The sequence below is a fragment of the Pongo abelii genome, chromosome 8 (genome assembly GCF_028885655.2).
Source record: "Pongo abelii isolate AG06213 chromosome 8, NHGRI_mPonAbe1-v2.0_pri, whole genome shotgun sequence".
Taxonomy (NCBI): domain Eukaryota; kingdom Metazoa; phylum Chordata; class Mammalia; order Primates; family Hominidae; genus Pongo; species Pongo abelii.
In genome coordinates this window covers 70469805-70485013 of record NC_071993.2, presented here as the reverse complement: position 1 = coordinate 70485013, position 15209 = coordinate 70469805, and the positions used below count along the sequence as shown (strand labels likewise).

Genomic DNA, 15209 nt, shown 5'->3' with positions numbered 1-15209 from the left:
GAAATGCCCAAAAATGGTGTTAAGATACGCAGAAGGGCCCATTTCAAGCAAAGCAATCTCTCCACCCCTTCATAAAAGATTTAAGCTAAAAAAAAAAAAAAAAAAAAGAAAATCCAACAGCTGAAGACATTGGGCTATTTATAAATCTTCTCCCAGTTCCCCAGACAGCCTCACATGGGGGCTGTAAACAGCTAACTAAAATATCTTTGAGACTCTTATGTCCACACCCACTGACATAAGTAGAGCTGTAACCACAGTGAAACTAGACTTTGGTTTCCTTTAGCAACTATGTGCCTATGATAGTAAACTGGAGTAAATGTAACAGTAATAAAACAATTTTTTTAAAAAATAAAAATTATACCTTTTTCTCCAACAAACGGTAAAGACCACGTGAAGACATCCATAAAATTAGGCAACCAGTAAGGATGTGGAGAACAGTTAAACTGTCGAATATTCATCACATTATTTTCATACTTTAATACAGCAGCTGCAAGATAAGTTGAACATCAATGTAACTATTTGTCATTAGCCTTAAAAATATAAAATACATAAAAGCAGAAAAATATTAAGAGGAAGGGAGATCGGGGGTGAGTGGAATCAGGGCTGGTAGAAGGAGGAAGGAACTAATTTTTAACAATAACACACGTTTTGTTTTTAACACTGTTATGTAGAACTGTAACTATAGTCAGGTCTTCACATTACTAATGAAATTTCCAGATTCTTTCCAGAATGTTTGTTTTACTTTATAATCCAATGATGAACATACATTTTTACTAAATCCAAAATTGTGAAAACTCAGTTTTTAGAGGAAACACAGAATGGCAATGAGCAATTTTCTAGGTTTTTAACGTTCAAACAAATTGAGAATTTAAGATCTTTCTAGCTTCAGGCAACCTGAAAAGGATAGCTGAATGGTAATAAAGCAAACAAAAAAATCCCACCCATTTGGAATATTTTACTTATAAATGTATGAATGTATTTGTTTCATTTAATATGGAAAATCGGACAAAACTACTACAAAGAAATATTTTACTTCGTTTAGAAAAAAAATCCCACTAAAACACCAAAAGAGAATATTATAACCAAACAATCCAAAGATAACATATTCATTTCAGATGCAGGTATCTAATGTTTCAATATGTTGATATAATTGAAATCTTAAATGACCTACATAGATTTCAGTTACTGGTTATATTACTGTATAGAACACTGGGTTAGAAGGGCTGGATTCTCATCTAAACTATAGCACATACTAGCTGTGCAATGCTTGGTAAATTATTCAACTAATGTGTTTCTCATTTATAAAACAGGACTAATATGTCTACCCTGCCTACCACAGAAGTTTAAGATCAGACAATGCATTTCACATGAAAATACATAAAAGTATAAAATGTCTTGTAGATATAATTTTATGGTTAACTTTTTTTTCATTTTAATGAAAAGCACTGAAATGCAGATGTTAAATTCTAACATTTGTGATTTTGGCTAATAGAGAATCAAAAGTAATTCTGCTACATATTACTGTTTACTAACTTAATAAGTATATATTTGTTTCCCATATGAAATTCCCATCTGAAATAAAAGTATTTTAAATTATATGTTTTGACAATCGGTTCAAAGTGGGAAAAAAAAGTATTTTAAATTAGCCTCAAAAATTATGAGCTGATACCAAGCTTTCAGATCTTTTGTAAGGGAGAAAAGAGAGAAAAATCTAGAAAATTGCCTTATGGATAGAATGAAAAATTACAAACATACCCATACAACGTAAACACTCAAACCATTAACACTATTTATGTACAGACTCAGGACTACAAAGAGACATCTGATTTTTGATAAGACAGTCAATGGTTTGAGTTTCTAAGTGCTAAAAAAAATCCATCACTTAACCTCCTGAGTCAAACCAACAAAGGACAATCAGTAAGGCAGTACTCAACTGGACACTGAACACTAGCTCCCTTAATACTAACAAGAGGAAGTCACAGTTGAGGAATTAGAGCATTGGTAGAAAGTTAAATTTAACACTTGGTTCTGTTTTTGAGAATGGAATCAGGGCAGGGGCGCAGTGTCTCAGGCCTATAATCCCAGCACTTTGGGAGGCTGAGGCAGGCAGATCACTTGAAGTCAGGAGTTCAAGACAAGCCTGGTGAACATGGTGAAACCTCATTCTATAAAAATATAAAAATTAGCTGGGCGAAGTGGCGGGTGCCTACAATCCCAGCTATTAGGGAGGGCTGAGGCAAAAGAATCGCTTGAACCCAGGACGCAGATGTAGCAGTCGGCCGAGACTGCACCACTGCATTCCAGCCTGGGCAACAGAGCAAGACCCTGTCTCGAGAGAGAGAGAGAATGGAATCAAAACTTAGATATGTTTCTTCTCAAAAATGAAGTCATATTTCATAAGATATCTATAGTATAAGTTCTTGTAGCATATTCTGTACCCAAGTTATCCAGCATGCTACTGTTTGGTCTCAGGCGAATGTTTTAATCCTTTAACCATCACCTCTCATCATCCAAAAAAACTTCCTCTGTTCCTCTTTTGAACTTACACCATGACTCTTATTTAGCAATGACCTCATTCTCTCTCTAAATGTCCTTTTTAAACTCTTTAACCTTCTGTTCTTTCCTCTTGGCACATCCACTCCAGTCTGAACCTGAAGCTATGGCATAGTCAACTGAATTCCAGACATGTCAAGACAGAAGAGAAGCTGGCCTCTTAATATCATCTTCCAAAGATGTAAACTACATAAACATACCCAATCTCATCTTCAATGTCCTTGACACACACTTAACTAGATTAAGAACCTTTGGCACTTTCTGTCAATAAACTGTATTCAAAATAAAATGAAATCCAATTACTATACACAGGTCAAATTTTCAGGGAAGGTGGGGAAATGAAAATCTCTGGAATGGAAGGCAAAGGAAAAAAGCAGTAAAAAGAAAGAGAAGAATGTATCCCTCAAATGAGATGAAACTGGATTAATTTAAAAAAAAAGCTCAAATACAAATCTTCATGGGGCAGTGATAAGACTGTGGAGGTAAAAGAAGGAAATAAGAAAGGGAAAGAGAAACTCGATCAGTGAACATAAAACAAGAAACATGATAAACTCAACAAGTAGACAGTGCAAATAAAATCATCAAAGCAGCAGCAGCTTTATACAAATAAGAAAACATCCTCAATAAGGAAAAAGATTTAAGAAAGGGGAGTTTGAGAAAATCATGTTTGGTTTTGCTTGATGCACTTAACTCAGAGCACGTTTTACAAAACGGCTTTTCCAAGAGACAAGTTGTGGAATGGGGTTACATATTACTTAGTTTCAAATTTTGGATTTTTATTTATTGTTCTCTCCCCTCCATCTTACAGTTATTTATAAAGAAATCTGGATACTAATAGTTTCAAACAACACCCCTTTTTTATTATATTAAAAAAGTCAATTAAAATACTAAGTTGTTTAACAATTTTTTTAATCAACAATATCTTACCTTTATTATTGTAGACATCTAAGTAATTAGGTGCCGAAAAAATTGTTATTAATGAAGGGAACCCTGTAGTTTGACTTTTTCTGTACATTCTATAGCTGCAAAACAAATAGCTTAATATGCATCGTAAAGCATCAATCATGGTTACTAAGTTTGATTTATATTTTAGATGTTAATTTGGGTCAGGGAAACAGAATTCTTACCCTGCATCTTGAGCTTCATGAGCTCTAATAATCGATAACAAATTATTGTTTTGCAAAAATTCACACACTGCTGGATAGCTGTGGGGGAAAAAGAGTAAATTAAGTAAAATAATGGTTTTTCTGTATGAAGCATATGTTATGTTAACAACTAAAATGTGATTAATCTTGGATATTTTTCCTTACTTATAAAAATAAGAACATCCTCGAACTGTATTGTGACTAAAATGTTCCTGTGATTTTTCATTTCCAAAATCTTCAGAAGGATCGGACCATAACAAGTCACACATTGGTCCAAATGCAGGTGGCTCTTTGAATCTATCTAACTGTGAAAGAAAGAAAAGAACAGAAGTAACTCATCAAAAAGTAAGGACAAAATGTGCATAGGAAAATGATACCAACTTTGAATACAGTTCATACTATATTATTGTGAATAAATAGAAGCTATTTCCTTAAGATATCAGTATATTAATTTTTACCATTACCTAATCTTGGCAGTGAAGAGAAGTTTGAAACTTCAACTCTACTCAACAATGTACTATAAATAGAAATCAATCTTGGAAGTAAAATATATACTTACTCTCCTAATATCATCCAGTGTGTGTATTTCTGGTGAAAGTCCACCATGAACACAAAGAAACTGTTGGTTTAAAAGTGCAGCAAGAGGCAAACTATCAAAAGCTTCCATACAAGCTTCATAGACTCTTTCCGAATACTTAATTTTACCTAGAAAAACAAAAAACTAATTGAAAATTACATTATTGGTTGACCATTTTAAAAAAATATATATTAGATTTTTATTTCTTGTTCTCTCCCCTCCTTTATATCTTATAGCTATTTATAAGGAAATTGAGATAGTTAGTTTCAACTGTAGTAATAGCCCAGATAGATAGATAGATAGACAGACAGACAGACAGACAGATGGCAAGAAAATTATACAAACAGTAAACAGCAAAGTGGTGGCCAGGGCTTCAGAGTGAGTGAAGGGGTGACTATAAAAAGGTAGCAAGAGAGAACTTATGGCATGATAAAACTTTTCTGTATCATGATAGTGGTAGTGGGCAACTCTATGCAGTGTCAAAAGTCACAGAAGTAAATACCACAGAGAATAAATCTTACTGCACACAATTTTTTTTAAGGAAACCATCTTCCCCTATAAGAATCAACAAAAATATGCAATGTTATCAGTCTTATGAAGACAAAATATTTGCTCTCTCTAAAATTATTCTCGATGATGTTATGTCTCATGAAGCAAAATATTTGCTCTCTAAAATTATTTTGGATGACAGAAAAGTCATCAAGTATTGTTAAAAATAAGTAAGTCAAATCTCTAAAAACAGGCCAGGCACGGTGGCTCACTCCTGTAATCCCAGCACTTTGACAGGCCAAAGCAGGCAGATCGCTTGAGGCCAGGAGTTCAAGACCAGTCTGGCCAACATGGCCAGACTGTCTCTACTAAAAATACACTGTCTCTACTAAAAATACAAAAATTAGCCAGGCATGGTGGTGTGCACCTGTAATCCCAGAGACTCAATGGGTGAGGCACAAGAATCACTTGAACCCAGGAGGTGGAGGCTGCAGTGAGCCGAGATCGTGCCACTTGCACTCCAGCCTGGGCAACAGAGCAAGACTCTGTCTCAAAAAAAAAAAAGAAAAGAAAGAAAGAAATCTCTTAAAAACAGCTCAACCCTTCACCTTTATCGGCCAAATAAGGCAAAATTAGAACTGTACTTGAGGTTAAAATCATTTTAATACTTGCTTTATTTTATTCTAAGAGTCAATGACTACTTTATTCTTATTACAGGCAAGATGACTACATCATCACAACAAAATTCAAGGTTCATCAAATTTTTCTGAAAAATAAAAGATAATAGCATGCTCATGTCAGAAAAGCTGAGGGGTTCCTCTTGTCTACAATGAATACTTTAAAATGGGCAGTGAAGCAGGAAGCCAATACAGAAACACAAGAAAGACAAAACTCTACCAAATCAAACTATCATTTACTTTTAGAGAGATATCATGCACTTTCATTTGCTCCTTTACAACTTTAAATTCCTATTTTGGTTTTGATGAGATTTTGGTAGGTGGTTTGTTATTTATCTAGGCAAAGAAAAAGAACTTAGTTCCTATTTCCTGTTTTAATACTGTAATATTCAAATATTTAAAAAACCATATATATATCCAGCAACCAGAGATTCTAAACTGGTAGTGTGCTAACGACTCTGTTTTCTAGCACTGTGGTTTAATAAAAATTCTAATTCGACTGCTTTTAGGTCAAGCATGCACTTTCCAGGTCTTATCTTACTCATTTAGGTTAACTGCCTGATCCTTGAAGTTATGAGTATGCCACTTCTGCCACTACCCATCACTGTATTTTTCTCCTTTTGCTGCAAGTCTCTACTTAATATGACCTTTATTGGATCATGTTTTGAGTCTCAAAACGTTGAAATTATTTCTGCTTTTAGAGTTTAACTCTACTTAATACAGTCATAAATATTAACTTAAAAAGCACAAAGGCAGGCCAGATGCGGTGGTTCACACCTGTAATCCCAGCACTTTGGGAGGACGAGGCAGGTGGATTACTTGAGGTCAGGAGTTAGAGACCAGCCTGGCTAACATGGTGAAACCCCACCTCTACTAAAAATACAAAAATTAGCAGGGCGTGGTGGCGCATGCCTGTAATTTCAGCTACTTGGGAGGCTAAGGCAGGAGAATGCTTGAACCCGGGATGAGGAGGTTGCTGTGAGCCGAGATTGTACCACTGCACTCCAGCCAGGGCGACAGAGCGAGACTGTCTCAAAAAAAATAAATATAATAAAAATAATAAAAAAGCACAAAGGTTTGAGGTGTGAAAAAGGCCTAATCTTGTTCTGTAACATATGGTTACTTACAGGTATTAGATTACCATTGCTGTAATAATTTGAGAGAGAAAGGAGATAAACATTGCAGGTTAAGAATTTCACCAACTGTACCTGACTAGTCTTAAAACAATGATATAAAAAAAACAAAAAAAATTTAAGAAGAATTTCAATCATTAATAGCATGATTCAAATGATCTGCAATGGTAACAAGATAAACAATTTGTAGGTTTCCTCACAGGAATGCCTCAAGATTGAAGGACAAAAATCTCCAATGCAAAATAACATTTTTTTCTTTTGGTTTTTATTTTTTCCTGTTAGAAAAAATATATACATTTTTTTTTTCCTGAGACAGAGTTTCGCTCTTGTTGCCCAGGCTGGAGTACAATGGTGCGATCTTGGATCACTGCAACCTCCGCCTCCCAGGTTCAAGTGATTCTCTTGCCTCAGCCTCCTGAGTACCTGGGATTACAGGCACATGTCATCACGCCTGGCTAATTTTTGTATTTTTAGTAGAGATGGGGTTTCGCCATGTTGGCCAGGCTGGTCTCGAACTCCTGACCTCAGGTGATCCGCCCGCCTCGGCCTCCCAAAGTGCTGGGATTACAAGCGTGAGCCACCGTATGCGGCTTAGAAAAATTAATTTTAACATTAAAACTTATATATAAAACTCTAAGTATGTTTGTAAAAGTTAAACATAATAGGAAATTCTGAAATGAAAACTTCTTTTTTTTTTTTTTTTTTTTGAGACAGGGTCTGACTCTATTGCCCAGGCAATTGTCTGTGCAGTGGCATAATCTCAGCTCACTACAGCCTCTGATTCCCAGGCTCAAGAGATCCTCCCACCTCAGCCTCCTGAGTAGTTGGGACTACAAGAGTGTGCCGCCACACCCAGCTAATTTTTTTTTTTTTGTATTTTTGGTGGAGATGGGGTTTCACCATGTTGGCCAGGCTGGTCTCCAACTCCTGAGCTCAGGCAATCCCCTTGCCTGGGCCTCCCAAACTGCTGAGATTACAGGCGTGAACCACCATGCCCCACCAAAAACTTCTTAATACATTAAACACCAGAGAGTGCTTGACAACTGTCCTCAAAGCTTTATGTGTGGACATGAAATCTGTCCTTACATGTTGCACTGTAAAGTCTTCAAAACTCTTACTACTCACTTAAGTCCAAAAGAATACTGAGGAAGTGAAAACATTTCTCCTGGCAGTACTCACATTCCTGCTTAAAGGTAAAATATTCAGTAAGGTGTCTGCATTCATGGTTGCCTCTCAGAAGAAATAATGTGCTTGGGTATAGAATCTTCAGAACCCATAAATATAAGACACACTGCAAAAGAAAATTTTTCTAATGAATTTATCTTGTATTTTTGTTTAATGAAGCTGCTTGATCTTTGCTCCTTTTCCTCTATTACCCTTACCATCCTCTATTATCTTTCTTTGTCCCTTACTAAAATATAAGTACCACAAAATCACAGATTTTGTCATCTTATTCACTTTTGATTCTCCACTCCCAGAAAAGTACCTAGCAAATAGGAGAAGAGCAATAAATATTTGTTGAATGAATGAGTCAAACAATCTATTTAATTACTTTGGGTTTATAGACTGCCCAATATAAAAACAATTAGCACACTGGTCTACAGATGCATATTAGTAAATAAAATAATACTGTCAAAATAACAGCAGCTAACATTTATTAAGTACTTACAATATGTGAAGCACTATATAATTAATTCCCCTAATTTATTCCTCAAACAACACTATGAAGTATGTAATATCATCTTTATTTTACAAATGAGAAACTGAAGCAAAGATCTTAAGTAACTTGTCCAAAACCACAAAACTTCTAACTGATGGAGATAGGATTCTGATCCTCTGATCTTAAGCATTATGCCATGCTGCCCATGAAGGGAAGGTCCATGTTTTATGTTTGTTTCATTGATTATGAATATTGCCTTACAGATGGTAAGTGCTTATTATCTGAACTAATTCAATGCAAATATAATTTTTCAAATAAAAATATTATTAAACATTATAGCAGATACTATTCTCTAAATAGATTTAACATAAGAAAGAGACTCACATTTTACCTATTTGCTTAAAAAAGCAAGAACTATTTGATATGGAAATAAGCATGGTTTATATAATCATATGCAAAAAGAAAAAACAAACTTTTTTATTTTTAGAGACAAGGTCTCACTGTCACCCAGGTTGGAGTGCAATGGCACAATTACTGCTCACTGCAGCCTCGACCTTCTGGGCTCAAGAAATCCTCCTACCTCAGTCTCTTCAGCAGCTGGGACTACAGGCACATGCCACCAGGCCCAGCTAAGTTTTTGTATTTTTTTGTGGAGACAGGGTTTCACCATGTTTCCCTGGCTGGTCTTGAACTCCTAGGTTCAAGCAATCTGCCTGACTTGGCCAACCTGTGCTGGGATTACAGGTGTGAGCCACCACACCCAACCAAACTTTATTGTTAATAAATTAAGGTATATTTAAACGTAACTATTCACACCCTTCATTTTATTCAAAAGGGAAAAAAGTAATAAAATCAGGGAAATAATCTGTTCTCAATGCTTATTTTGATTCTTTGTTATGTTCCTTTTATAACAACAAAATGTATTGAAAGAGTCAGCTACATCCAGGTGCGGTGGCTCACGCCTGTAATCCCAGCACTTCGGGAGGCCAAGGCAGGCAGATCACCTGAGGTCAGGAGTTCCAGACCAGCTTGACCAACATGGCGAAACCCCATCTCTATTAAAAATACAAAAACTAGCCGGGAGTGGTGGTGGGCACCTGTAATCCCAACTACTTGGGAGGCTGAGGCAGGAGAATCTCTTGAACCTGGAAGGCAGAGGTTGCAGTGAGCCGAGATCACGCCACTACACTCCAGCCTGGGTGACAGAGTGAGAGTCCATCTCAATTAAAAAAAAAAAAAAGAGTCAGCTACAAAACAATCTTACACAAGGACATGCACACCAACTTAGTTACCAAATAAGCTTCATAAAACTGTTTATTTTATTGTTTTGGTCAAATGCCTGAAATTTTTTTGTTAAGATGGGCCATTTTCTGATTTGCCTGAAGCCCTGTGATAATTTGGGAAAAGTTGACGAGGCTAATAATCAACTATCAGCAGGAGGAAGAAGAACTCAAAATAGCAAAATTCCTAAGGGAAGCAGGACGGACAGAGTCTAGAACTTCCTTCCACTCTGAGAATCCTAGCACACCTCAGAAAAAAAGGTATATTGGAAACACTGGAGAAGGAGATATAAATAACAGTAACCAACGTAAATTCACCAGGTAAGGTTTCAGTATCTACTAGGAAAGGTGGTTAAAAGCATATGCTGGGAGTCACATTGCCTGGCTATGCTGTTTACTAACAATACCTTGGGCAAGTTACTTAACCTCTCTAAGCCTCAGGTTCCTCATCTATAAAATGAATAAAACAACAGTACTTACCTCATTAATATTATTGTGAGGATTAATCGATATGTCTTCAGTGCCTAGAACATGCTTAGAACATATTAAATGTGCAACACAGGTATCTATTGGTAGAAATTTGACCCCACAATTCTACCTCTAGGAATCTGTCCTACAAAAATAATCAGGCAAGTATGTAAAGACGTATGAATAATATGACTCATTAAAGCATCATTTGTAAAGGAAAAAAACTGGGAAAATCTTCAGTGTCTAACAACAAGGAATTAATTAATTATGGTTTGTTTATTAGATGGAAAACAACGCAGATATTAAAATGATGCTACAAGTTTATATTTACTGACTTGGAAAGATATTTGGTGTAGGGATATATGAAAAAGCAAGTTACAGACAATATTATAATATGATCCCCTTTTCATTAAAAAAAAGAAAGAAAATATATATATTGGAAAATACATATTGTTCTACATTTACTGAATTTTATTTATATAATTTAAAAAGATGGCAGGGCAACGTGGCTCACATCTGTAATCTCAATACTTTAGGAGTCCAAGGCAGGAGGATCACTTGAGCCCAGGAGTTCAAGACCAGCCTGGGCAACATAGGAAACTCCATTGCTACAAAAAAATTAAAAATTAGTCTAGGCATGGTGGTGTGCACCTGTGGTCCCAGCTATTTGAGAGACTGGGACAGAAGGATCCCTCGAGCCCAAGAGGTCAAGGCTACATTGAGCCATGCTGGTGCCACTGTACTCCAGCATGGGCCACAGAGTAAGACCCTGTCTCAAAAAAAAGAAGAAGAAAAAAGAAAAAGGAGCAAAAGGAACCATCTACTGTTAAGTGATAATCAAAAAGTCATTTTAATGCCTCAAGTTTTTAAAAACAAATTACTACTTTCCAAATACACAAAGATTCCATAGGATATAGTTGAGTCTTAATAGCTACACAAGGAGAAACAGAAGCACTGGGGCTCAAGCAATAAAAAAATCACAATATACTTTATTTAATCAGACAGAATTCAAGTAATCTGTTTTCACATGGTTTAATTCCTTTAGGGGCAAGCGACATAAATAGCACTAACTTTTTAAGGCCACTAGTTAACAGGGCAATAAAGACCCCTCAGTCTGCTCATAAATTCCACTGGGAAAAAAATGGCAATTATAATTATATAAACAGAGTTACACAAAGAAATTTATTTGAATTGTTTGAAAGACAGAACAGGAACAAATAGTAGCTTTTCATAAAAACTTCAGAATATGCAGAGTTATTAAAAAAACCTAACACAGGTACTTGTAAAAACTAAGATTAAGGGAAAGCATCTATGTTAACACTTAACAGTAAATCAAATGACAATTTATGATTATTACCTCTATACTAAAATAACCTCTGTCCACATAATCGCCAAGAAAAAGGTATCGCGTATTAGCAGGTGATCCTCCTACTTCAAAAAGTTTCATCAGATCAAAAAATTGGCCATGGATGTCACCACACACTGAAACAAGAATATTATTAGACAAGGGAAAAAAAATCTCTAAAACAACAAATTTTACTTAAGTTAAAACGTATTTTACATAAGACATAGTACAAATGCTATCAAGAAATGTCTGAGAAGGAAGTAGTCTATGAAGAGTCACGATTAGGATGATGTGTAACCAAGTGTTCATGTGCTCAAGATCTAGAAAAAGATGTAACAGAAATAACGAAATTTGTGGTCAGTGACAAACTGAAATCTACATTTATAAAGATCGTCTCTAGGACTCCAAGGATGTGTTTTAAGTTTCAAGATGACAAAATTACAATGGTGGCAGTTAAAATATCCATTCTAACTCAATACTTTCTGTTGCTCTCTAAATGGTCACTTTTGGTATCTGATATTACATCAAGGTATTTGACCCTAACAATTGAAAGCAAAGTAAGTATTGATCAAATTGAAGTATGGTCAACACAATTGATGAAACCTTCACAAAAGCATATTAGACTAACTTCTACACTCAGATTATTTAGAATCATGTCTATTCACTGAAAACAGGCAATCATTTTTAAGTATGGAAAATAATTTGAAATTCAAGATAATGCCCGAGTAATATTGATTTAGCATACACTATCACTGAAAACAGTAAGTTGTAAATCCAGGCAACTAAATAATGACATAATAAAAATAATACCCAAAACATGAATAAGCTTACCTGTGATTGGAGCTTCTACTTCTATCATGGTTTTCTCTCTCCGAAGGATGGCAGCACCCTCATTGATAATTCTAAGCGCAATTTCTTCATCTACTCGACCTTCTTTTACCAAGTGGTTCTTCAGAACATCAACCCTGGGTATCCCATCCAAATCAAATACTTCTTCAGATGTCAAGCGATGTGTTGGGGGGAAAGGGACAGCTGCAAATGTTTTTAATTAATAAAAAATAAGTCACCAAAAATACATTAACTTAAAAACTAATAATTGGATCTAGATAAGAGTAAAAATTGTAAAGCAGGGATTTTTCTTTCTTCTTCATTTATTGGGTAGAAGTGTTTTTCTAAATAGTAAGCAAATTATACCACTTTTAAAGCTATTTATACTAACATGTTCTCTGTTAAGAATTATTAGAGAAATGAGTTGTCTCACAAAATTAAGTTCTTTCAGGATAACCAAAACTTTTTTGTTTAAGCCAAAACATCTTTAGGCAGAACTCTCAAAATATTGTATTATAGTATTAGATATTCTTTACCTTAAATGAAGTACAATAAATACAATTTAACGCTGTGAGTAGTGAAGCATGTCTGTAATCATGACTAATTGGTAGGCTGGGGCAGGAGGATCACTTGAGGCCAGAAATTGGAGACCAGCCTGGGCAACACAGCGAGACACCATCTCAAAAAAAACCCCACAACACTTTAATACCAAATAAGCCTAACTAGAAAGAAACGGTGATTTACCGTGTTCCTTTATAATAAGAACATAAAAACAATGTTTTCTGACCAACTTGATTATGCACTTTTAGAGATATAGACCAAACACGAGATGTCTACTTCTGAAATGCAAATTAATTTAGTAGGCTTAAAATAATAAATCATAATTTCAAAATATTGATTTTTCTCCTACCTTACTTAATGTTTCACAAACACTTTCATTCAAAATCTTTATGCGTATATTCGAAACCAGTGCATTCCTTATCATTGGAGTCACTTTCTGAGTCACCTCACACACATTCTGAAAGCAAATCATATTCATTTCCATCTAAACTGTTTGAGATACAGCAGTTTTTGCATATGTGTAAAATGTTATCACTGCAAATTTATCCCTGTAATTTTTTTTTTTTTTTTTTGAGACGGAGTCTTGTTCTGTCGCCCAGGCTGGAATGCAGTGGCGTGAACTCGGCTCACTGCAACCTTCGCCTCCCAGGTTCAAGGGATTCTCCTGCCTCAGCCTCCCGAGTAGGTGGGATTACAGGCATCCGCCATCATGCCCAGCTTATTTTTGTATTTTTAGTAGAGACCGGGTTTCACCATGTTGGCCAGGCTGGTGTCGAACTCCTGACCTCAGGTGATCTGCCTGCCTTGGCTTCCCAAAGTTCTGGGATTACAGGCATGAGCCACTGCACCTGGCCTATCCCTACACATTTAACCAAAAGTTCCCATTTCGTCATGGTTAAGTAGTTGGTTTTTTCACTCTGCAGTACATATTTATGATTTCTGTAAGAAATCACCAACTGTACTGTTTTTAAGTGATATTTGTTGAGTGGAATGGAAAACATGAACGTCTATTTCAATGGCATCTAAGCACAATTTTGAGGTCATATACCTAGGAAAAATTACTATATAGTAAGTTTTTCTTATTCCTTTTTTACTGAATCCAACAAGTAAATCTTTATGCACTCAAAATCAGCTTGGACTGAAGCAGTTTCAGGCTCTTTACTAAATAGTGCTTTGTTTTTCAAAATAAAGAAAGTGAGAGAGAAATGTACATTAGGAGTCTAATAAATATAGACTGAAATGTAAGGCAGCGCCCTCTTTCCAGATTTATTTTATTTTATTTTATTTTTTTAAGAAAAATAGGCCGGGTGCAGTGACTCACACCTGAAATCCTAGACTTTGGGAGGCCAAGGACAGTGGATCACTTGAAGTCAGGAGTTCAAGAGCAGCCTGGCCAACATGGTAAAACCCTATCTCTACTAAAAACAAAAAAATTAGCTAGGCATGGTGGTGCATGCCTGTAGTCCCAGCTACTCGAGAGGGTGACACAGGAGAATCACTTAAACCCGGGGAGGCGGAGGTTGCAGTGAGCCTAGACTACACCACTGCACTCCAGCCTGGCTGACAGAGTGAGACTCCATCAAATATATATATATATATCTGAGCATATGGTATACAGTATTTTCCTGATGCTTTAGGGTCATCATTGTAATTATCAATTATTACAGAGAAGCTTGGAAATGTACAGAACCAACTGCTCCTTTACATTTCAACTTAAACTAAAAAAAAAAAAAAAAAAACTAGGTAAGATTCATATCAATTACCTAAGAAAGAATATAACCACATTCTCATACCAGGAGAAAACATTAAGGAGAACTCAATCCTTTACAAGTGAGGTAAGAACTAAGGCAGAGAGATGCCAACCATTTCTAAAAGACTGAAATCACTAATCCCTCTTTTTTATGTATTTGCTATCTAGTAAAATAAAACTGGACCTTGTTTATTTTCACTTCACAAGAAAGATGTATTACCATTACTTTTTACTCATCTAGAATAAGGCATTAAAATATATTTTACCCCCAAATATAGCATGTCAAGATTCTAATAAAATAAAAGCCTCAAAGAATGTTTTTACCAACCAAAGATTAAACAAACCATTATATATGCTATAACCAAATTTGCCCTCATGGTAGAGTAATTGTTTAAAAAATAAACATTTTTAATGAATTGATTACTAAATAAATCAAGTGTTACTTTTGGGACATTATAAAAATGAGAAGGTTAAATAGCTCTTACTAATAAACACAAATTTCTGAGATCAAGATAGAATCCGTTTTTTCATCAGGTCAGAGAATTTTTTTTTTTTTTTTTTAGCACTCTACTTGGGAAAAGAAACACTATTTAAGATGCTGCGTTCTGGCTGGGTGCAGTGGCTCACGCCTGTAATCCCGGCACTTTGGAAGGCCAAGGCGGGCAGATCATGAGGTCAAGATTTTAAGACCACCCTGGTCAACATGGTGAAACCCCGTCTCTACTAAAAATACAAAAATTAGC

At 35.5% G+C, this 15209-nt stretch overlaps 1 protein-coding gene across 16 annotated transcripts in view; it reads right to left on the bottom strand.

The window, feature by feature from the left end:
* The window catches only part of PPP3CB (protein phosphatase 3 catalytic subunit beta), a 58750-nt gene that overhangs the window by 29918 nt on the left and 13623 nt on the right, over nucleotides 1-15209 (bottom strand). For 8 of the 16 annotated variants that reach the window (XM_024253303.3, XM_024253305.3, XM_024253304.3 and 5 more), the window contains exons 2-9: nucleotides 12159-12359; nucleotides 11340-11464; nucleotides 7754-7865; nucleotides 4258-4403; nucleotides 3864-4003; nucleotides 3681-3758; nucleotides 3481-3575; nucleotides 362-487 (exon numbers count right to left, since the gene is read on the bottom strand). In XM_024253303.3, coding sequence (XP_024109071.1) covers nucleotides 362-487; nucleotides 3481-3575; nucleotides 3681-3758; nucleotides 3864-4003; nucleotides 4258-4403; nucleotides 7754-7865; nucleotides 11340-11464; nucleotides 12159-12359 — 1023 coding nt within the window. Of the gene's footprint in view, nucleotides 1-361; nucleotides 488-3480; nucleotides 3576-3680; nucleotides 3759-3863; nucleotides 4004-4257; nucleotides 4404-7699; nucleotides 7866-11339; nucleotides 11465-12158; nucleotides 12360-13065; nucleotides 13252-15209 lie in introns of those variants that run through there. The other 8 variants (XM_063727341.1, XM_063727342.1, XM_024253298.3 and 5 more) reach the window with 2 other exon arrangements.